The 23,927-nt window shown below is 37.0% G+C and overlaps 1 protein-coding gene across 3 annotated transcripts in view; it reads left to right on the top strand.

Annotated features, from left to right (window-relative positions):
- LOC118824818 (rab GTPase-activating protein 1) overlaps window positions 1-23,927 on the top strand; it is a 126,583-nt gene that overhangs the window by 80,092 nt on the left and 22,564 nt on the right. For all 3 annotated transcript variants that reach the window (XM_036595239.1, XM_036595241.1, XM_036595242.1), the window contains 7 exons: window positions 12,132-12,245; window positions 14,906-14,980; window positions 15,127-15,252; window positions 17,371-17,514; window positions 17,599-17,640; window positions 17,764-17,892; window positions 23,440-23,532. In XM_036595239.1, coding sequence (XP_036451132.1) covers window positions 12,132-12,245; window positions 14,906-14,980; window positions 15,127-15,252; window positions 17,371-17,514; window positions 17,599-17,640; window positions 17,764-17,892; window positions 23,440-23,532 — 723 coding nt within the window. The remainder of the gene's footprint in view (window positions 1-12,131; window positions 12,246-14,905; window positions 14,981-15,126; window positions 15,253-17,370; window positions 17,515-17,598; window positions 17,641-17,763; window positions 17,893-23,439; window positions 23,533-23,927) is intronic.

Here is a 23,927-nt window from a genome sequence, read left to right on the forward strand (position 1 = left end):
CATCTTATTAAATTTCTGCATCATAAATTAAGATGTAAACAGAGTCATTTAGAGTATTTTGACCTGAAATGCACCATTATATCAAGACTTACCCATGTCAGAATTTTAAAAAAAAATTAGAAAAAAAGGCGCGCACACACACACACACATAAAAAAAGGGGTAGGTTCACTGGTTGCGGATAGTGAATAAAATGGCAATTTCATGGTTCCTGAAGACTTGAAACTGCTGTTCAGTGATGCATGTTCCAAAATCAAATGCGTTGCTTTTCTGTTATTTTATTGCTTGTGTGGAACGATTTTCAGCAGCTTGTGCTGCAAGAACAAGATGAGTGCCTGTCAAAACTCTGATGTTAAAACAGACAGTTTGTTTTTGTGTTTACAGACAGTACAGTGCTGACATGCTGCTAGAAGCAGAGGAAACATTTGGGCTCTAAAAAAAAATTATATTTTGATATTCAGTTACTCATGTAAATTAATTGATAAATCATTAAATCGGCTAAATGTGGCCTGTAAATATGAGCAAATGTAGCAATAAAATGCTTCACAATTTTCTGATAAACTGAGGTTTTGTTCAATTTTGTTCTAAATTACCACCACAGAAATGATGTGCTTTGTTGAAGCCTGCCCTTAATTTTGAGCTACAGTGAGTAATAGCCTATAAATAAACGTAAGAGATATTCTAATGAATATGTAAATTAAGGGTATAGCTCATCATTTAAATGCATTAACATTTTAACATCCTAGGTCACTAGGTGAGCTTTGTGAGCAGGTTTCCAGGACGAGTGGAAATAATTTTTCATTATTTAAGCTAATTAATGAGTTGCATATAGTTCGCTAACTACTGTATGTGGAGCTGTGACAGGACGAGGTGACCAATGCTCAATAGTTTTTGAAGTAGCTGCTAAATATTTCTAATTAACAGAAACTGATGCAGCTTAGAATATTCTGGTGATTATTGTTAGTAATGTAACATAAGCTTTAGTGATGTTTGTAAGAGTAACATTAGCTTATTGTCACAGATCCCTTACAGTGTGAACTCTGCACCCTCAAAGAGGATTTTGGTTTGTCAGAACAGCGGCATTTAATGACCATTCTGCAGCTTCAGCATGTTTTCTTTTCTGGTGGTTGAAGGTGATGTTGTGCTTCCGTGGAAAGCTAAGTCAGGCTTGCATGTGTTGTATGTGACTACCTTATCCTTCATTTAAAGAAAATGCTTCCAGGCTTTACTTACGTTTTACTTTCTGCCATAATTGTTCTTTTTCTTTTGATGTCTGTTCGCATGCTTTCCCATGCTTTCAAGCCTCTGCTGCTCCACACTTGAGTCCACCTCTGTGCCTCATGGGTGGCTAGTCCCCTTAGATTGTTGGATTTCGAACCGGCAATCCTCGCGTGGGACTAGTCAGCCACCTAGACCAAACTAAAGATTAAAAACTCCTCCCCAAAACAAGGTAAATTAGGTTAGCAATGAAGTTTATATTCTGAGAAAGCAACCATAGCCCATGTCCATGAAGTTTAATTCCTCGTTTCCTAGCCGCTGCTGTTGTTGGATGTCACTGTTTGACTTGCATCAAGCATAATGATTTATGTAGCAGAACGGTATGAACTGAACGGATTTTCGGGGCTAAAATAAGGATAATGGCAGATGTGGGAGCACACAGTACTCATAACCCATGACTTCTCTGAATTCGGCTGTGCTGTGGATAGAGGAAGTGAAGGTGAGAAAAAAAGAAGGAGAGAAGAAAAAGCATACATGAAAACACAGGTTATGCATTTGTGGTGGGGGGGGGGCTATAAAAGATTGCAGCAAGAGAGACAGACAGACGGACTGACAGTGTGTGACCCTGAGATTAATCCTGCTTTTAAGAGGAGACTGTAGTGGTGTGTTTGAAGGAGATGAATAATACATAGCGTCCTGGATTCAGCCTGAACTCCACTGCTCAGACATGCAGAGAGTGCCGGACAGACTGGGGGGAAACTCCCCACCTCCACTGGGAATGTGTGTCCATCCATTTGGATCACTGTGGCATGTCCTGCTGTGGGCCAACTTAGGTTAGTAATAAAGTTTAATTCAAGCCTCAAGACTCTTTTACACCCTCACAGAAATAAACACTCGGCCATAAATACACATAAACACACACTCTGAATGGAATGCAGTTCACATTTAAATGAAACATCACCTGCACCCTTTAACCATGTCTGACGCCATGATTTAATGTCTTTTTGAAGCTAGCTCCTTCTCTGCATGGGGTTTTTCCCACATTAGGCAGGCTAATGCAGCTCTAGTTAGCCTCCTGTTCTGCTTAGTCTCCCCAAACAGCATTTTTCAGGCTTTGAATACTTTTTGGTATTTCCGAATAAGTACTTAAATACTCATTATTAAAATCACCCGAATAGTTTCATAATTAACCACAATTTTCAAGTATGTTCCTCACTGCAGTTCAAAATGTATCCAGTAGGCAGCAGCAGTGTATACAGTCCGGCTGAAGCCCAGGTGCTTACACATAGTAAGTTACTGTGGTATCTGTGATAGTAGCCCTTTCATTCAAATACAGCTGTTATGAGTCACCTATGAGTCACATAGGCCCGTTTACACCTGGTATTAACATGCGTCCTGGGTGATCATAAGGGACAGCACATAAGTACAAATATGAACGGGATCCACTGTGTCTCAGAGACACGCTATGATTCGATCATCCAAACCCACGGTCAGAGGTGGTCAGGGATGCATATGACCACATAACTTTTGTAGAATGAATGGTAAAGCGTCTCGATGAGTCTTCGACAGAGGCAAAGAACCTCACCACAGCAGAGATGAAAGCAGCTACGTGGTTTATTTTTTCATCTCCTCTCCTGTTTGTTTACAAATTGCCTTAGTAATCTATGCGATCTAAATTGTTGAAACAGTCCTTACTTTTATACGAACATAGACTCACTTTTGATCAGATCACAAGACAGATGTGAATACCAAGTGTGAGCAGGGCCATTGACCATAAGGATTTAACAAAATAGATGCATAGTTTAATCATCATGTTTTTAGTTTTGGTCTATTTTAAAGTGAAATTCACCTCCACATCAGACACCTCTGCCTGTGAGCACCCATGACAGCAGCACGCTGATTTTCCCCTCCTCATCCACTGCTAGAACTCTCCACAACAAACAGGTTTGAGGCTCCGATCTCCACAGGTTAAGCTTTGCCCTCACGAGAGACTGGATATTTTTATGTCCTCCCAAATGTGAATCCTTTCTAAGGCATCTTGGCTCTAACTTCAATGGCTCTGTGAAAGGTGGTGCAGATTGTTGTGCTCTGAAGTGAGGTGACATAGAAGCGTGGCGTGAATTCATGATACATTTAACTAAACCAGCTAGAATTATTTAATATTTTACATATATTAACAATGTGTTCTATATTAAAGCTGAACTTGTTCCAAATTTCTGCATAGTTGAATTGTTGTAAACCAAAATGTTAGCTGTCATTCAGAGTGGTTCAGTATGGAAAACTTAATTCTAGAGAAACTTGGCGAGTCAGAATTATTCACAGTGGTGATAGGAACCAGACATCTGAAGAGTTTAATAAGCCTAGCTATCTCACAGAAAGTTATTATGAGAAATGGTTATGAATATGCTGCCTGGTGTCTAATACAATAGTTTTGGGATAATCTTGTTGGCCTAAAACATACTTACTTTAACAAACCATTCATGGTGGAGATATATATGCAGGATATCATAAGACAGAATAGTCTGCAAAGATATTTTTGAAGAAATTCTGAACAAGTTTGAGTAAATTTGATTAAAATTATTGAATTAGTAATTAAATTTATTTTAGTTCAGGATGCAATTTTTTGTGGCTCAAGAAAGGACTTAAGCTTCCGATTGCTAAATAGAGAAATGAATACCAACATCATAAACAAGTTTTTGAGTATTTGAATTTTCAGCCCTATCGCTCTCAATTCTTTCCTCAAGATGAAGAAGCAGAGCTGCTGAAACTGTCCAGCTCAGGCTGCTCACCCTCAAGCTCTTGTGTTAATGCCTTAAAGCCAGAGGTTACAGCTTCAGACTAGCTAATGACTGTGTGGAGACTTCATGCAGGAGGTTACTAAGCCTCTGTACCGTTTCTGGTGTTTTGTGTAAGTAATTTTAAGCCGGTAGAGGTTAATATCAGTTGTCCAGATAGTAAAGGACCTCCAGCTTAAGGCAATGGTTGGCAAAAAATTCTATAAGTTTTATAAAGTTGTGGTCAATCATCCAAGACGTGTTTGATGTCCAGAGCAGGGATGCATGATGATATCTGAATCATGTCCCAGTCGCTTAAAAACTGTGCAAAAATATCTGCATTTTATTCTTTTTGCTGCATTACTTGTAAATACTGTACAGAAATCTTATTCATACAAATGAAGTGAAATGAATAAAATGCAGACATTTAAGTACAGTTTATAGTATTTATTAGTGTTGTTTATATATTTTTATTTAGTATTACAGTACTTCAAAGTACTGTAGACTAAAAAAGAAATAACAGTGTTTCTGTTTCACATGTTCAGTATTATAGATCCAGATTGCGCAATGGTCCTGCTTTTTTATGCTCATTATTAAATATGTAACAGAATTGTCATTTCAGTTCTTACTAAATGAAAGTTAATTAACATCAAACTATGATCAAATGTACACAGTTGTATGCAAAAATTTGAACACCCTGTCCTTGTCAAATTAAGTTTTGTTGATTTATTTATTTTTTTTTCTTTTCTAATTATTATTATTATTATTTTTTTTAATGAAAAATAAGTTAACCCACCCTCTGCTGAGGGCACAATGATATGGCACATTTTAGTGTGCAATTACTAATTATTTGAGTTTAACATATTGGAAAAGATAAAACATAACGTGTGCCATATCTTCTGTATAGGCCACATTTTATGTTTATTTTATTTTCCAGTTGATTCAATAATTGTGTATTAAAGTGTATAGAAATGTGTTCTTTGAAGAGGAAGTGTTAACTTGTTTTCTTTTAGTAAATCAGCAAAACATGTCATTTGACTGGGAAAGCCCAAAATTTTCATTTTACTATCTGCTTTTACAGTATGAAATATAAAATATTAAAAATATATATAACATTTTATAAAATATATAAAAACATTCATTTTAAGTAAAATATAATATATACACATACAGTTTGAGCTCTGAGGTTAATGTACTGTGATATAAGGTGCTGATGATCAGTATGTGATGTCATGTAAGCCTTCAGAGGAGCGAGGATTAAAAGCTATCAAGTTCTTGATACTCTTACTCAGCATTGATAATTAGTTGTAAGCTATCCTGTGACCTGCTGAGCCAACTCTTTGGGGAACAGAATATAGATATTATCTATCTTTGTATAATACAGAGGATATATAATATAGACCAGTTAAAAAAGGCCTGTTTAACACAGACTGACAGTGACCAGCTGGCTAATAAGCATGATCTCCTTTACTTGCATTCATTTCAGAGAACATGGTCGGCCGCCATTGCTGGTCAAGAGTTTTATAATCAGAACAATGGAGCAGTAGTGGTAAACTTAATGGATGTTCAGATTTATTTGTCGCTTTGAGGAGAGGTGTGAAAATGCGTGGCGTGTGGCGTGAGATCGCAAGATTAGACCTAATTGCAGGAGTGTCAGAGCCAACGTATGAGAATTGGCAGATCAGGGATTTTTCATGAAGCAAATTGCTTGAAAAGTTGCAAATAGTTAAGTTTAGAGGCTAGCAGCTACAGCTCTTTATACAACAACTTCTTCTTGTAGGGAATAAAAAAATGAACTTGATCTAATCCTGTAACAAATCTGTCTTGTTGTTTACACAGAGGTGTTTACACAGTAGTGGAATACAGTCAGTACAAAATATGTTTTTTATAGCCAAACTATTTTATTTTTGACACACTATTCAATAGTATTATAATCAGTTCTATTGTTCAGTTCTGTTCTGACATATCCACACTTACACTGTGTGACATGGCTGTGTAGTTCTTACTGTGGGTAGTAGAGTGATGTAGTAGTTTGAGCATGCTAGCCTACTTTTAGATGCTCATCTTCAGTGCTTCAATTAAGTATAGCTCTTTTGTTGATACTGTCAAAGGAAAAAATGATTTTTTAAATCACCATTTTTCGTTATAAGTCCTCATTAGATTTAGGGTTAACCTCACTGTTGTAGTAGAGTCAGTCCTTAGTCTGGAGCTTGTAGGAATGCAGTAACTAGACTGTATGCCTGTAATTAGCCATTATTCTCCTTAGCTAATCATTGTAATGATGATGGTGGTGACATTATACCACCCCTAGCTTCTCAGTTGGACTGCTGAATGCTTCTGAACAAACTGTGGTCACCTGGAATGGTATAACAGCGCTGAGAGTGGGCTCTTATTGAATAGAGAGGGATTAAAGCAAGAGTGTGAATCTCTGACCTCAGAACAATTCAGCTTGGAGAAAATTCTGTGCAGATTCCTTTCAATTTGATTAGGATTAGATTATTTTGGTATTCATTATTTTTAAAATTACAGTGAATGCACAAATGTGATTGGAGGAATTATCTAGACAGTGGTGAAATACAAAACAGTATCAGCACAGTATCAATATTGGAACTTTGTATCTCCAAAATAGGAGCTTTACAGGTGAAGGGAAAAAAAGACATTGTTAACTTATAGTGAAAGGTATTGTAAAGAGCCTTTTTACCAAGTATTTTTGGCCCATTGGTGGTCCATTTTGGTCCATTGGTGAAATTTTAACACAATATAAGAGGCAACTGGAGTTTTCAAATTATGTAGATAAGTAAAAGATGATTAAAGTGAAGATGCAGGTTTTTGTTGTAACGGCAACAATACAATAAGCTTTTTAGAGCTTAACAGTTTTAAAAAATTAAAAAAAAAAAAAATTAAATTGTTTTGATTCAGACGTGCTTTTGCCCCCTTAAGAGACAGTCATAGGGGGTTTATGGCTTTGAGTCACCTTGCGGAGGAACTGATAAATCACTGTGACAGTGAGGGAGGAGAGAGACTGCACTGCCTGTACTCAACCTCAACTACCAGTGTGCCTGTTTGTGCATCTTTATGTGTGTGTGTGGTGTGTGTGTGGGTGTGTGTGTGTGTGTGCGTGTGTGTGCTCTCAGTCCGATAACAGGTTCTTATTTGATTGGGCCCGATGTGTTATCAGCAATAAGGATGGCAAAGTATGTGATCGCACCATGCCTTCAGACTTTCTCTCTCACCCTCTCTCTCTTCCTCTCTCTCTCTCTCCCTCCTTTTTCTCTCTCTCTGTTGCCTTTTCTCTCCTTCCTCCCTCCAGCTCTCCCTCTTTTTACACACACAGCGAATTAAAAGAAAGAAAAAGAGCAAAAGAAAGAAAGTGAGGGTGCCTATAAATAGCTCTTGTATAATCTACACTGGCGGGTAGGTGATATACTGCTCTGTGGTATATAAAGTTTAGTTTATCTGGCTCTCTGTTTATAATTGAGAACTTGAAAAGGTCTAGCGGGTCACATGATCTCCGGACCCCTGCAAATGCAGGCTTCATTTCCAGTCACGCTGGTCATGTGACCATCTAAATCTTGCACAGAGCTAGTACCAATTTATCTGATAAGAAAAGTGGCTCAGAAAGCCCTCTGTGTATGTGCGCATGCACACAGGTCTCTAATCATAACTTGTAATTTGCAGTATGTGGTGGTAATTAGGTCTAATAAACAAAAATAGATTCTGTTCCAACAGTGGTCCATTTACAGACATTAATTTATTTTTTAGATGAACAGGGCACTGTATAACTAGGCTAAATGAATAGCTTAAGTGAAACTAATAAGCAGAGTGAAAATTGCATGGAATGACTGCCAGAGTGTACAACCCACCCCCTGTATATATATACATATACTGTAAATGAGTTTGATGCTGTTGGAGATCTTAAGGCAGACTAGTTTTTTGGTGCCAGGTCATGTGATTGCCAGGTTTTGGACAGCTGTGAAAGGAGGTTTGTGTCTCTTTTCCTCTCTCCCTCTCTCCTCTTTCTTCATCTCTCTGTCTCCATCTATATCATCTTTCTCTCTCTCGTTCTCTGTCTGGATATACTTTGACCAGATTCCATTCCATTTCACTAAATTGTGTCCCCAAAGTGACCAGATGAGATACTTTCCCATGTAAAAAGCACATCAAAACATATGTCATTTCCATTTCACTTTGGTCTAGTTTTCCCCCATCACCATAGAAATTGAAAAGTCTGGTTTGGACTCGGGGGCGAGAAGGCACCTGGTTTGATAACTGCAGCCTCATGTATCCTCCATCTTGCATTTCTTTGTTTATCTTTTTGTCTGCTAGTCAGTACTCCAGTACTCAACAGACACATTTTTGCTTCAGCTTTCATTTCCCTTCTACTTCTGGTTAAAAATGTTTTTTCATCTCCTACTAGTAGTGTATTATATGCTGTCAAATATTAGGACAAACTGCCTAAAACAGGCCATGAAAATATATATATATATATATATATATATATATATATATATATATATATATATATATCTTTCGGCTTTATCGTGCAGCTTCTGTGATTTTTGCTGTGATTTCTGCTGTGGTCAGCAGCACTGCTGTCCCGAGAACTTTTTTAGCATGACTTGTGTACTTGTGTAATTGTGTGTGAATACAGAAAACATTTTCCGTTTATCCTTGAATCGAATGAGGTCCAGATCTCTGACCATCTCCGAATATGGTTTTAGTGATCTGATCGTAATCCAATCACACTGGATGTATTTACACATGGCAAACATGAAATCTGAGTGACATTGGATTGCCGAAAGCCTCTTTCTGTCTGTACTGTAGTGGTTACTGCTCACCCTTTTCTGAACACCATCCCCCCATTTCAGTCTCTCTTATCCAAAGTTTGCTTCTCTGTTTTTGCATTGGAGTTATGAGGCTAATACAGCTAACATAAACTTTTAGCTTTATGCTAAATACATGTCTTAATTCTCACATTTGTTTACTTTAGTTGTACGTTAGTTAATATGCTTGGTCATATTAAGCATGTTTCATTATGCCATATCTTTCTATAGTCTTTAATTAATGTGTCCACCTCTAAAACGTCTTCTGATTTTTGATTACATCACCATGGTCCAAAAATAATATTAGTCAATAACATTGATTAATAAAATACTGAAACTTAATATAATACTAAAATGTTCATTCACATTTACTTTAAACAGCTCCAGATGGCTGTTTATGATAAATCAAGGTATTCGTGTAATTCAACACAAGTCAAAATAATGCCAGCCAATTTTTAATATTTAAATAACAAAAAACCCATTTCTAACTTTTAATGGAAGGTATTGTAAAGCCTTTTTATCAAGTATTTTTGGCCCATTTGTGGGCTATTTTGGTCCATTGGTCTGTTCCTTATGAAATTTCAACACAATATAAAAGGCAACTGGAGTTTTCAAATTACGTAAAAAAGTAAACAATGACAAAAATGAACATGCAAGTTTTATTGCGTCAGCGACAATACAATAAGCCTTTTATATCTCAATAGTTTTATTATTATTCTCAAAAAAGTTGAATTGTTTCCTTCAGATGTGCTGATAAATCAAGGTGTTCATGTAATTCAACACAAGTCAAAATAATGCCATTACAACGTTGCAAGATGTGTCGTGATCGCAGCATGTAGCAATATAATAGCAGTGCTGGTGTTTTGTCCATATTATGCACTACTTTGCAGTGCTGGGACCCTTCTAAGTGGAGTTTGAAATCCTGACTCCACAATTACATAATCCAGCGCTGCCCTTCGTCTGAACACATCTGTGCTGTAAAGCCTGCGCTGAAGAAGAGCTTAATAAAGTGTGGAGAGATCAAGCGCCTCAGGAGAAAAAAAACATCAGAGGAGACAGGAGCCGCACCAAAGTTGTCTGTTAGGTTCTCTTTCAGAAGCCACTTACTTAACCAAACAGCTGTAGTGCAGGCTGAAAAAGGCCATGTTTTTGTTTAGACTGACAAAAGCTATTTGTTCTGCAGAGCAGTGCAAACCAGGAGAGCGCTTAGATCTCTTCGTGTACAGTCGAGAGAGTGAGAGTGAGAGAGACAGAGAAAGAGAGGGCCGTTGGGGATTAGCAGACACATGCTCACATACACACACGGTCTAATATGATTCCTTCACCTCATATCTCAGGCTCTTAAGCATACATACAAGGTGAACAGTTGTGATATTTAGCTGGATTAAAAACTTGAGAGAAAACATACACATACAAGGGCTGCTAGTATTGCTTAATATTGATATATATCACGATTGCAAATATGGCTTGCAGTGTGTTATTAGTGAATCAGTAATAAGACGTGGTTAAAAGTTGTCCTGCATTATAATGCCAGATTTAACTGAGCGGATGTGTTTTCTTTAAAAACTGAAGGTTTAAAACAGGTTTTTGGTTTAATTGTAGGACTTCACTTAAAACAATGGGTTGTGGAAAACCTGCTTTTGTTTCCCACTTTCCCCACATGTAGTAAATCAGCCAGCACGATTGGTATCCATATTTTGCTTCTTGAGTTTTTAACTAGAGCAGTGAGGCTATCGTTACTAGCAAACACAAGTCAATATTCACCCAAGTCTTTTCAGTAAATACGTGTTCAAAACATCTCCCAATCTGCTCATCCAGGTCTTCATTAAGGTTGCACAGATTTGTCAGTGTGGTTTAGAGCACAGTATGACTTACTGTGAACTATGAAAAAACGAACAGAACTTCACTATTTGGCTCAACGCTAAGTAACTAAGTAACGCATCTGTGATATCTGTTGTTTTGTTTATAAACATGTATCTTCAGTTCAAAAATCAGAAGTGTTGTTTACTTTTATAGCTCACAGTAAGTCATACTGTCTCTTAAAGCAAGTAAAAAAAAATGTGTGACCTTACTGGAAGCCTTTGAGTGAACTGATGTACGTTTTGGGGATGTATTTATGAAAAATTGAGAATTGGGTTGCTGTTGACTTCTAGTGTTTTGGTAGCCTTTTGACTTTAGTGCTAAACTAAAGAATCAAATTTTAGACACCAAACATGTCTTTGCTGGTCAGTTACATCTGGGGTGAGAGGAAAGTAGTGTAAATTTGATTTTTCACCACACCATTTCTTTATGATGAGCGTCTAAAATAGGGCAAAGTTGTAGTTGTTACAAACGGAGCACATGAGTGTTTTGTTGCTTTTGATTAGTCTAACTCATCTACAGTCCGTTTATGAGTTCTGTGTTATTAGGTTAAACTTTCCCACGTGAAGACAACGCTGTTGATGTTGGCTGTAATTAAAATTGCAGCTCCTTCAAGTTGTGATTTTGATATAAAAAAAGATTAATCCTAATCTAGAGGTAGGTTATCAAACTTTTTCTTTGGTTAAAAGAACTAATTAGCATGTTGTATCCTTGTGCCATAGCAGTATTGCAAATAACAATATTGAAATAAATATTAATAATATGTTGTGCAGGCCGAGTACCCAGCATAGAAACTTGGAGAAATCACACACGGATGCAAAGGTCTAAGTTAAAACAAGTTAAAAAATAAGAGCACATCCTCTACAGAGTACACACTTCTGCACATTTTAATACACAATCACTGTTTCATTTGCTGAATTTAACATATCAGAGAGGAAAAAAACATAAAATGTGGCCTGTACAAAAATTGTTTTATTTTTCCTTCCCAGTGTTATTCAGCCAATAAATAGAACTTGTGCACTACAAATGCAGCAAGAATCCACATTTAAGTTTGTAGAGGAAGTTCAAATTTTTCACTTACAAAATCAACGTAACACACAGTTTCACAGGGAATGTTCAAACTTTTGAGTAAGACTGTTCATACACTTAGTCTCTTTTCTCCCCCCGACGGCCCACATGTCCCACCGGGAGTAAGAACAGTGTGTACCAGCATGTTCTTGGCTAAGACGCTGTGTGTGTTCTGCCCTGTGGCACATACACACACATATCGCCCCCTTGTGGGTGTTCCAGCCCATGGGCTCAGAAGCTCTGTGTGCGTTCCTGTTTGGGTAGAAATCTTCCAGATGTATCTCTATACAGATGTGTTCCAGCCTGGAGGAGAGTTCACAGTTTTGAGATGAAACAGTGTAATAAGGTTGGATTGTTTGCTCATTTTTTTCTTTCTCTGTCTTTGTACAGGAGTCTCCTCAGGACAGTGCCATCACTCGAGACATTAATCGCACATTTCCAGCACATGACTACTTCAAGGACACAGGAGGGGACGGTCAAGACTCACTGTACAAAATCTGTAAGGTGAGGAGAAAACACTCATACACAGTAGCTGTATGTAACATGGCTCCCTGCTTCCTGTTAGGATTCTGATCAAGTCAGTTCTTAACTCTCAAAATTAACTCAAATCAATATCAGAAACCTAAGATCAAATCCAAAGCAGACGTTTGTGTGAGTTTATGTACCAGTCATAATTCATTTTTACATGGTCATTATCTAAGCTCTCTTTATCTGTCAGGATTAAACATGACTGTTATTGTGATTGTGCCTTTAAGTCTGATGTATATGTAAATGACCTCTGTGCTGAATGGCTGCCCCATATTGTGCCTCATTCCTTAGAACTTCAGTGGAGCTAAACTAGGCCTTTTAAATCCTTAATGTACTATTAATTTATTAATGTATTAAATAACAGATATTTTAATTAATATGGAAAGTGATTCAAACTTTGAATGCTAGTCTAGGTCATGAAATAGAGCATTCACACAGTGCAGAATATTTCCTCTACTGAGATTTAGCCAGTCTGTGCAGTGATGAGCCCTTGTGAATGCCAGTTTCCCACCACCCAGTTGGAGACAATGTGACTGGAGAGACTTTGAATGAATACTGTAACTTGTTTGCGAAATGTGTAAAGAACGTTAAGTACAAATAGAACAGTCAGCTGTAATGTGCAACTATATGTATTACCCCCCTTGTGTGTAACAAACACTCTTTACTTTTCAGTTTTTACCATGTTTAAATTTGTTGAAGCATCTCAGACTTATTCCAGTTATTAGGTCACTGAGTTTAGTTTGAAGACCGTAAAGGATTGAGGTGGAGGAGAAATTGATTGTTTGAGAGGTGTCTTTAGGCATCTCTTAATAATTCACCAGCCCTACTCTTTGGGTGTTTACCACCATCATTCAGAGCTTTATGGATTTTCTTCTATTTACCTCATAATAAGTCAGCCAGCTCACTGTACGCTTTCAACGCCTTGGGGACCTCGACCTGGCTCAATTTTAAAGTTCAGCAGGTTTAATGTGGCTCCAGTTGGTAATTGCCACAGTCTGGAGTCATCTCAGATGAAAAACATTAGCACAGTTTTCAAGAGAAAGTAGGCCAGAGTTGTGTTTTAATAAAGATGTCAAGCACGAATGGACCAGAAATAAAGAGTATACTTACAGTTAGGTGACACATTGATAAAAGAAAATAGTGTGAGTGGTTTGTCTTGTTTCATCGCACTGAAAGTTATTGCTATGCTGTTGTTAAAAGGTCTCTCTCATGCTATAATACTTCAAATTCTACTTTATTTATGCTATTTTCATAGCTATTACAGAGGCATTATGCACTGTTTTATGCAACAAGCACAATAGCATGATAACTGACATTTGACATTTTATGTAGATCCATATTTACTTACTTTTGTTTACTTACTCTTCAAAAGTATGGAATCAGAGTTTTCAATAGAATAAAAAGCGACACACATATAAAATGACTGTAATATGTTAGCCCTGTTATACTTAATGTATAGCTGTGGAAACAAAGGTGACATTTTATTTTTATTCAGAATAACAGAGTTAGTCTGAGATGGCTGAGAAAGCATGAAGCATCAACAAAGGTGTTAGAATTAAAATAACATCCATACAAGTGATGATCAAATCTCCAGATATTACTGTATTTGATTTATCATTTAAAAGCTTCTTCCTAGTACTCAGAATATTGAATAAAACATCAAAAATGTTTTATTTTATAGTTTATAATATTTAAATCTACATCAGACCTGAGTGCGCTGTTTTTAATAGACTCCCCCTTTCTAAGATTTGACATATTACTTCGCGTTGTGCTGATGTTCCATCTTACCAAGTCCTGCAGCTAAGCAAGCCACCTTTCATCAAAACACGGTTAAACTTACGAATAAGTCAAAACTAATCCGTTATAGTCCGTTAGGTGGAGAAAAGTAGGTTCTATGATACTTTCTCTAATTTTTATTAAAACGTCAACCAAAATGGGACTGTTTTTAGGGAAATTGCTAGACTGCTGGAAGCTTCAGTTAGTTAAATCCACTTTTTTTAAACTGATATTGCATTTAAATGTGTTGCACAAATATATAATGTGTAGCTATTTATGGTCTCAAAGTTTGAGCTGAAATGTCTGTAGTTCATTCTGATGTTTTTGCAATTTAACTTTACACATCCTTAACTTTTAATGGAAGTCTGTGGAGCAGTATCTTTTTCAGTCAATTTGGATACAATAAGACAATAAGATACAAAATTTTGTTCAGACAGCAACAATGTGCGGCAGCGCTTGATCTGAGCTGTTTTCCTTTGCGGAGTGTAAATAGACCTTCTTGTTGATCAGTTTTTGTGTCATCATTGTCTAAAATTGTCAGTAACATGAAGCTGTGGCTTCAGCCTTGCACCTGTGACCACAGCTCACCAGTGTAAATATCTCACTGTATAAAACTCTTTCTTATGTATTATTGTACAAAAATTAAATAACAAAAAATTGTTAATATGACAAGTAATCCCATCTTTTAAACAGTGAACCATATTGTGAGAGAATTTTATACTGTGCCACACACTAAAACAATTACATTTTCTTTTGGGGATCAGTAGAGTCTTATCTTCACTACTACTTCTATGCATCTCAAGCAAAGGATTTTCAATAATAATCTGAATATTGCTGATGTGTTTCTCTTTCTTCCTCAGGCATACTCTGTGTATGATGAGGAGATTGGCTACTGTCAGGGTCAGTCCTTTCTGGCTGCCGTACTGCTGCTACACGTGAGTGTCCTATGTCACATGTTCAGTCTGCTAGTGTAGAACTATGGGAAATGTAGTTTTCTCCATGAAGGAACACTTAACTGAACATTCAAATAATGGAGAGAATAGATGATCTGTTTAAAAAGAGTGTGTGTGGATGTGTCCAGATGCCGGAGGAGCAGGCATTTAGCGTTCTGGTGAAGATCATGTTTGACTACGGTCTCAGGGAGCTCTTCAAACAGAACTTTGAAGACCTGCACTGCAAGTTCTTTCAGCTGGAGAGACTCATGCAGGTGTGTGATTCATTACTGGATCGTTATATTACTATTTATTGAGAATTTCTAAAGCCGCTGTAAAATATACATGTGCATCTTTTGTGATCTGTAAATAAAACCACTGTATAATATATTAAAAAGGTAGTCCACCAAAAATGTCAGCATAATTGTTTGAGATGTAAAGTAGAGTGGTTTGATGTGAACTGTGAAATTTCATTGTTATAGGAAACAGAGGTCACAGTCTTTGCAATGCAAATATAGCCGTTTATTTATTATCCAGAATGATCAGTAAACCTACACGTCTTCTTATGTAATGTTTTAATTGTAAAATATTTGTACGTCCAAAAAATGTTTTCTTTCATACAGTTTTTGCCTTACAGCACTCTGCATGTACTTCTCTACCTCTCTACATTTTAGTCTAAAAGCATATCTTAAAACTGTTCATACATCAGGCAACATATGCATAACCATTTCATATAATAGCTATTTTGTGAGGGAGCTTTTAGAGGCATGAAACTCTACAGGTGCTTATTTCCTATCACAACCATTGTGAACAACTCTGACTCAAGTAAGTTTCTTGACATCAGAGCATTTCACATCAAATCACTCTGAATGCCTTTTTATCTTAACAGCAGTTCAGTTCTAGATATATATACATATATATATATATATATATATATGTATGTATATGTATGTGTGTATATATATATATATATATATATATATATATATATATATATATATATATATATATATATATATATGGGGGTGGGAATCTCTAGGCACCTCACGATTCGATTATGATTCAGAGGGCTGCGATGCGATTATAAAACGATTATCGATGCATCTTGATGCATCTTTTTTTTCTATACAGGATTTCTATTTTCTCATTGTGTCAGGACTTGGTACTTTTAAAGCAAAGTATTTTGTAATGATCTATAATGAATTTACTTCCAATATCTTTTATTAATAAAACAAATGGAAGTGATGCGGTAAGTGAACTGGAAGGCTCTCATTCACTGCTCTTGTTTGAAGCGCATGAGACGCAGCTGCCACTCATCTGTGATAAAATGCGCTGTTAGGGTGACATAAGATCCAGTGGCAATAGATGTCCACGCAGCACTTGTTACAGTCGTTTTACCCGTTTAATTCAGTGATTTTGTGACTTCGGTTTTGGTCTCGTTCGTTGTAGAGACGAGAGGGGGATCCGCTGTGTCAGTAAAATATCTTTGAGACGGGTTGTGTGCAGCATAGCGCGAAAGCCCTTTTTCGCAACGACTGAGAACTGGCACTTAGCAACGATGCGTTATTCGCATTTATAAGCAGCGCAGTTGATTCCTGGTAGGTTAAATCTGCAATGAGAGACTGTCAAACACAAAAGTTGTAAAGATGACGTCAGCTTCTCTTTTGAAGAGAATGGGAGGAAAGCGGCTATAACTAAAGCTTAAAGCAGAACCGAGTAAGTCCGCGCTTTCATTTATATTTTTTAACCTAACTTATACTAGGACATTCGCACATACTGAGACATACTGGACATAAATGTTGTGGCTGCCAAGGTGGTCTGATTTTTGTTGAAAGGACAAAATGGCTCTTCTTAACATTTGTGTTGTGACTCCTGACCTAACCTGGCTTTTAATGCAGAGGGAGCCGGTCGGATTTCTCACTCATCCGTGTGTGTTTCTGTTATGTGCCGCCACAGACTGTCCGAGCGCTGCACTTCCGCACTTCCAAGTTCCGCCTTTTGCGTTCCCCCAACATTATGTTATAAATTAAATATTTAGAAAATCGATTTTTGACATTGGTGAATCGATTCAGAATCGTTCATGTCCGCATCGCGATGCATCTAAGAATCAATTTTTTCTCGCACCCCTAATATATATATATATATATATATATATATATATATATATATATATATATATATATATATATATATATATATATATATACATACCAGTTGGAACTGTGTGTTAGTGATGTTTAACGGATAATTGGGATTGCTTTAGTATACTGTGAAAATGTGGTATTCATTATGCATATTTACTACATTATGGACCCAAATAATGCTGTGTTTTGAGTTTTGTGTAGATGAATGTTGAAGAAGCTCCAATACAGTCTGTCTTCCTTCCTCTACAGGAATACATTCCAGACCTTTACTCTCACTTCTTAAGCATAGGCTTGGAAGCGCACATGTACGCCTCCCAGTGGTTCCTCACTCTCTTTACAGCCAAGTTCCCTCTCTACATGGTCTTTCACATCATCGACCTGCTGCTGTGTGAGGTGAGACATCCACCTGACGTTTTAGTTCTTTTTTTTCTGTAATTAATTAAATTTAATTTAAATCTTTCTTCCTTTCTAATGCAGGGTATCAGTGTCATATTTAATGTGGCTCTGGCATTACTCAAGGTAAGAAGAGCCAGTGCTACATGGATAGTGCACAATCTCACAGTGCATCATATTACACTAATGACGGTTATTGATCTTCTGTAACCCTCTTTAGGTTGTAATCCATCTCATCTCTCTTCACAGACCTCTAAGGATGACCTGCTGCAGGCAGATTTTGAGGGGGCGCTGAAGTTCTTCCGTGTGCCTGTGCCCAAACGGTACCGCTCTGAAGAGAATGCTAAGAAACTCATGGAGCTAGCATGTAGCATGAAGGTAACTGATTGCTTATCAGCTTGTGATTAAACTTAGGGCTGCTAAGTCCCATTGATTGGTCTTGTTTTCACCTGGCATTAACGTATGGCGTAAGTGGATGTTGCTTTGAAAGGGGGTTCATTGTGTCTCTGAGACTTATTGTAATCTGATCACTTAGATATCTTTCGGTGAAGGTCAGGGACGCATATGACCACATAACATCTGTAGTGTGAGCACTAAAAAGTCTCAGTATGTCCCCAACATCAATGAAGGACCACCTTGATCAGTTGTGACATTACAGCAGATACATAAGCTTTTTTTTTTTTTGCTCTCATGTTTGTTGATAATTTGCATTGGAAATTCATGTGATCAAGACATTTTAACAGCCTGTGCATGGTCTCGCATAACATTTTTGACTTGACAAATGACGAGTGACTGGCGTGCATGATCATATAGGGTCACTGGAGATGCATTCGAGACACATGGAAATGCCAGGTATAGACATTTGTGATCAGATCACTCGAGACTCATGTTAATACCAAGTGTTAACAAGGCTTTTTGAGAATTCCCCACATTTTCTGTCAGTGTCGGCTACTGCTGGCTTTCTGGATAGAAAGTCACTCTGCAGTGGAAAATTATAGCACAATAAAGCGGCACATGTATTCCACATGTATTTATTAATTTTTTACTTACTTGCTTACTTACTTAGAGTGGTATGGAAAAGCCCTTTCATTTATCATTTTCCAGTGAAAATGTGTATTAAGTGCAAATTATTCCTTTTTCAGTGTCAGAAAAAAAGCAGAAAACATGTTAAGCAGTAAATTCCAATTAATTACATTGTACCTTTTCCCCGTAAATCTAAATGGAATAAACATCCTTTTAAACCCATACCTTTGAGTTGTAATCTCAGTGGAAAGGCTGGACAGAAACAGAGTGAATCTTTGTCAGGTCTGAAGCAAAAGTGGAGCTTGATTTTCTCAACAGAAGATAAATTATTTAATCAAAAGTGAACAAATTTAATACCAAAAATAGATTTGGTATTAATTCTAGTGTTGGAGGATTTTCTGTTAAATGTATATTCTTTGCTCTCTTTCTGGCACTGATAATAAACTGTTGTTTATATAATTGCTGTTGGGACCTCAGCTTTAGTAAACACCTTTATCAAAAATAAAGCTGTGTGCACTAAATCTGGAAAAAAAAATCCCTCTGCTGTTTGTCACAATAGCTGAGGTGACAAAGTGTCAGCTTCCCAGTTTACTGACAGGATTATGTGCTGTAACTTTAAAGCTTCCATTATGAGTTTCCTTACAGAAACAGCAAAGGAGCATTAAAAATGAAAAATTTGTCATGCTGCACTTTCAGATGCTGTATGGCTCATTATGAACATATTTCATCAAAGACCGATCTCTGAGCTTGTTTCGGCTGCTTTGGCTTGTATCTTCAGGTGCAGTGTAAAGGAGTCCGTAGATACTGTTTTTAATTTTTTTTATATGTTGAAAGTTGTTTGCCAGATGTTAACAGTGTTCTCTGTGCTTACCTGCTGATGAGCAGTGCTTTCAAGTGGCCAGCAGAGGGCAGTGTGGTTTTATGGAGGAGGCAGTGAAGGTTTATGAGCTCACCATCATAATCATCCCTGATTAATATCCTGAGCTTCAGGATGCTCAGAAATAGTGACGCACCGTATGTGTATGTGCCACCACAACATGAGCATCATTTTGTTGAATCAAGAACCTGTCCTACAAATAAAAAAAAAAAAGGTAAAGCAACATTTATGGCTGATGAAACAGTCCTGATAGCCAGGCTTGGTGGACTAGTTTAATAGCATTATGAATGAACTGAACATTACCGCAGTTAAATTCTCTTTGACTGCCTCACCACTGTAACTCTGTACAGCAGTCTCAACCAGAGTTGTTATAAATTTTTAATTTTCATTTGGTTTTAGTTTCATTAATTTTTAAAGTGCATTAAAAGCTTTAGTTTTGGTTTTACTTTGTCAGTTTGCTTTTCAGTTTGCTTTAATAACTTTTGTTAACCCCATGCTTCATGAATGCTGCTGTTCTAAGCTAAAATACTGTTTTACAATCTTCACTTTGCTTGAACCACAATACAGAGAACAAATAATAGCAAAGAAATTGGATGGTTTGGTCATTTTTTGCATGTATTGCGAACACTTCTTTCCAAACATTCGGAAGCAGACATCCATTTAAGGTAGCAAAGTTTTTGTTATCTGTCAGCACTGCTAAAGCAAAAAATCATCCAGCACTACCTGTAGCATTTAGCAGGTTAGCTTTTAGACCAGGGGCCGGATTCACAAAAGCTTTCTTAAGAAAAAAATTGGGAAGGTTCTTAAGACAAACACTAAGAGGTTTGTAATGTTATTAGAATGTTATTAAATGCAATTCTCAAATAAACTTTAAAAGTTATCAAATATTGTCTTAAGATGATCTTAATTATTTTCTTAAGATTTGAAGACAATCTGCATTGTTTTGTTATGTATGCTAAGTTGCATTTTACCATGTACCACAAATGACACGTGATACATTTTAAATTTGTGTTTACTGTTATTTCCATTATTTAGTTTAATCCGCTCAGAGGAGCAAAATGCAGGAGAGACATCAAATTTTTTTTTATTTTATTATTATTTTTTTTTTCTTTAGCAAACTAGAGGTGATGGTGGAAGAAACAGACAATGGGGAAAAAAAAATCCTCTAAATAAGGGGTGACGGACAAGGATGGTCAAGAGGAGCAGAGGCAGCATCAGTGATAAATTTAGATGCTCACCTTGTCAAGTCTTACAGCCTAAAATAAGTGTGAACACATTTAGGAACATAATATTTTTAAGAATACCACTTGTTCTTAGAATTTGTAAGAGAAAGTAAGATCATTGGGCCTCATTCACCAACCGTTCTGAAGAAGAAATTTCTTCTTAAAACCCACTTATGCAGGTTTCACAAAGATTCTGACATTCACCAGTGTTTTCTTATTTGAGATTTGTTCTTAGGTAAGAACAGAATCTACACACACTCAAGAGCTGTTGGTGAATAAGTCTTTTCTTATGAAGTTATTTGAAAAATAACAATTTCTTGTAACTTTTTTCTTAAGAATGAAGTTCTTAAACACACATTTAAGAATATTTTCTTTCTTAAGACGCTTTTGTGAATTCAGCCCCAGATTAAGCGGAACTCAATCACTTGAATTGTAAATTGTTAGTACTTCCACAGTAGTATTCCTTTAAAGAGGTAAAGGAAGGAGTGGAAGAGAGGACAGTAGGTAGGTAGAGGAGATATTCAGGTTGCTCGGTGCTGTCACCTGCACCCTGATTCTGTCAGCAGAGGGCCAGCTGGAGGCCATGAGCAGGTGGCTGCAGAGCAGAGCTGCTAACATCTCAGCAACACTACAGTAATGCTGGAGCAATATCACAACAGCAGAAAGATGGATGATAGAGGGCATACAGGCCTGCGGAACAACATGTTCATAAACAAGCAGCAAGATAGATGCCCCGTTAGTGTCTAAGTGTGGTCAGATGAAGTGTGTGTGTGTGTGTGTGTGTGTGTGTGTGTGTACAGTAGCCTGACTCCTGTCACTTCGTGACTGATTGAGTCTCCTCTGGGTGTCTCTCCCACTCGTTCCCCAAAACAAAACCACCATTCTCTCTTTCTTCCACACACACACCCCCGCCCCCTCTTAAGCACTCTCTGTTCCTCTGAATGCAGTGTCTGTATTTTAAGATGGACTGTGTGTGCTTTTGCAGTTGGAGGCCCCAGCTCTGAAATACTCGAGCGTCCACATTGCTTCTTCCAGGAGGCTCAGCAGACACCCAACACTTCAAATTTACAAGTAAAGCAAATAAAAAGGGCCTTTATCTCCCCTCAAATTTGTTTTTATGCCTTGTCAAAACATGGGGTCATACATATTTCCCAGATGTATTACACAGAAGTACCTGTGTGTAATGTGTCATAATATACATATACTGTATATATCAAAGCATTTATTATATGTGTTCCATATAGTATAATAATGCGACACTGAAACCAACTGCATGCTTGACGAAATCAAAGGTTTAAATATTCTTAATCTTTTAGATCCCGTGAGTCAAACACAAGGCCGCACAATTAGATCCTGTCTGCAAAATTATTTAGGTTTTCTATAAATATTAGTCCATTTCACAATGCACTGCACTAAAATCCACAGCACTGCACTGTCTGCAGGACAGCAGTTATGCCTCAATTCTACACAATTGTTTACAGTTCTACACAAATCCTGCATTTCAATATAAACACCCAGCTCAGCAGCTCAGAAATGAATGCAAAGAAAAGATGCCAGGTGTCTAGAGCTACCTCCTGTGAACGTTTAAAGAGGTTTACCAGTATGTATGTATGTATTTATGTATGTATGTATGTATATATGTGTGAGTATACAAGTATACTCAAGTGTATGTAAACATGTTGATCGGATTTCTGTCAAAATCAGTTTTTCTGCAGTTATGGGATTATTAAGTGCATGTAAATGTACTCATTGCTATTTAGCATCGAAATATAAAGTATAAAATAATAATAATGTTCAGTATTTTAAACAGACCTCCTAAATAAGGCATAGGGTATTTACAGCACCCACCTGGAGCTGGAATGTTGGAATGTTCTGTTCCGAAATGTCTGGTATTGAAAACACATATGGGTATATATACACACACACACACACACACACGTGATTTTGTCTATTATACAGGCTCATTTAAAAGAGAAACTACAGTGTTGAGCCACCAGACGATAAATGTAGCTTAAGATGTGTGTGTATGTTTGTGTACTGCTGTATGTGGGTCACCAGGGACAGTGTGTGTTGGAAACTATAGCCTGTTAGACTAATTGGTGGTTTATTATAGCAGCATTTGATGTAAAAGTCTGAAATCGGCTTAATTTGCTCTGAAAACATTTTAGTTCTGTATTTATTTTGCAACTAAACTTTTCAAGAAAATCACAAACATACAGATTATAGGTTTTGAGTTATCATGGCTCTGTTTTTAAATGAACTAATTTATCCATGCTCTGCCCACAGATGCACTCCTGCGTGGAAGCTGTTGCTAGATTATGGTTTGTGGAAGATTGTAGCGTAATGTTAAGTTACCCATTTAAAAACGTCTCGCTACTAAGCTGCGCTACGTTGTAGCTAATTGGAACTGTGTTATATGGTAATGACAAATATGCTACCATGCAAAAATAAATATTTTTTCAAATTAATTATTAATTAGTAGTTAATTATTCTAAATCTAAGTGTTTTGACCATAACTGAATTTTGCACTAGAATTTCTCACCAGATTAAATGGTATTTTTATCAAGATTCCTAGCTTGTCCAACCTAGCAGAAGTTGCTATTACAAAATCATGGAGCATGGAGTCAGTTAACTCTTCTGCAGTGTTATTTCTTTAATGCCCTGATTGTCTGACACTGTTCTATAGCCACAATCTTTTATCCCAACAAACTTTTCAAAAGACTTCACTATTCCTTTAACTAACTAAAAAAGTCTTACATGTATGCACATATAGAAATAATTGTGTGTATGTGTTTGTGACAGATCAGTCAGAAGAAGCTGAAGAAGCATGAGAAGGAATACCACACAATGCGAGAACAGCAAGAACAACAGGAGGCCCCCATAGAGAGATATGAGGTAATAATGTATGTTTCTGTGTGAAATGGAGCTGTTTGAATATGAGTGTGTCGTTAGTCCTTGTCTGTGTGTGTATCTAAATCAGTTTCCGCTTGAAAATTTTAGTGTCCAGTAATGATTCAGTTTGCCGGACAAATAGATAAATTCCAGTCATTGATGTTAAATTCCTAAACCAGGGGTCGGCAACATTTGACGCCAGGGTCGATGCGACTCTTTTACTGCAGAATTAGATTTTTAGGTAAAAATAAAATAATCCTCTTTTGCAGTAAATAAAAGCTCTGCTGATCGTTCTAACACAGTTTTGGTAATAAATGGTCTTAAATGCTTGAGTTAATGTATAACTGCTTATTCACCCTTTAATCCTGAAGATTGGCATGCAGGCTGCTGGTCACCAT

Source organism: Colossoma macropomum, unplaced genomic scaffold, assembly GCF_904425465.1.
Source record: "Colossoma macropomum unplaced genomic scaffold, Colossoma_macropomum, whole genome shotgun sequence".
Lineage (NCBI taxonomy): Eukaryota > Metazoa > Chordata > Actinopteri > Characiformes > Serrasalmidae > Colossoma > Colossoma macropomum.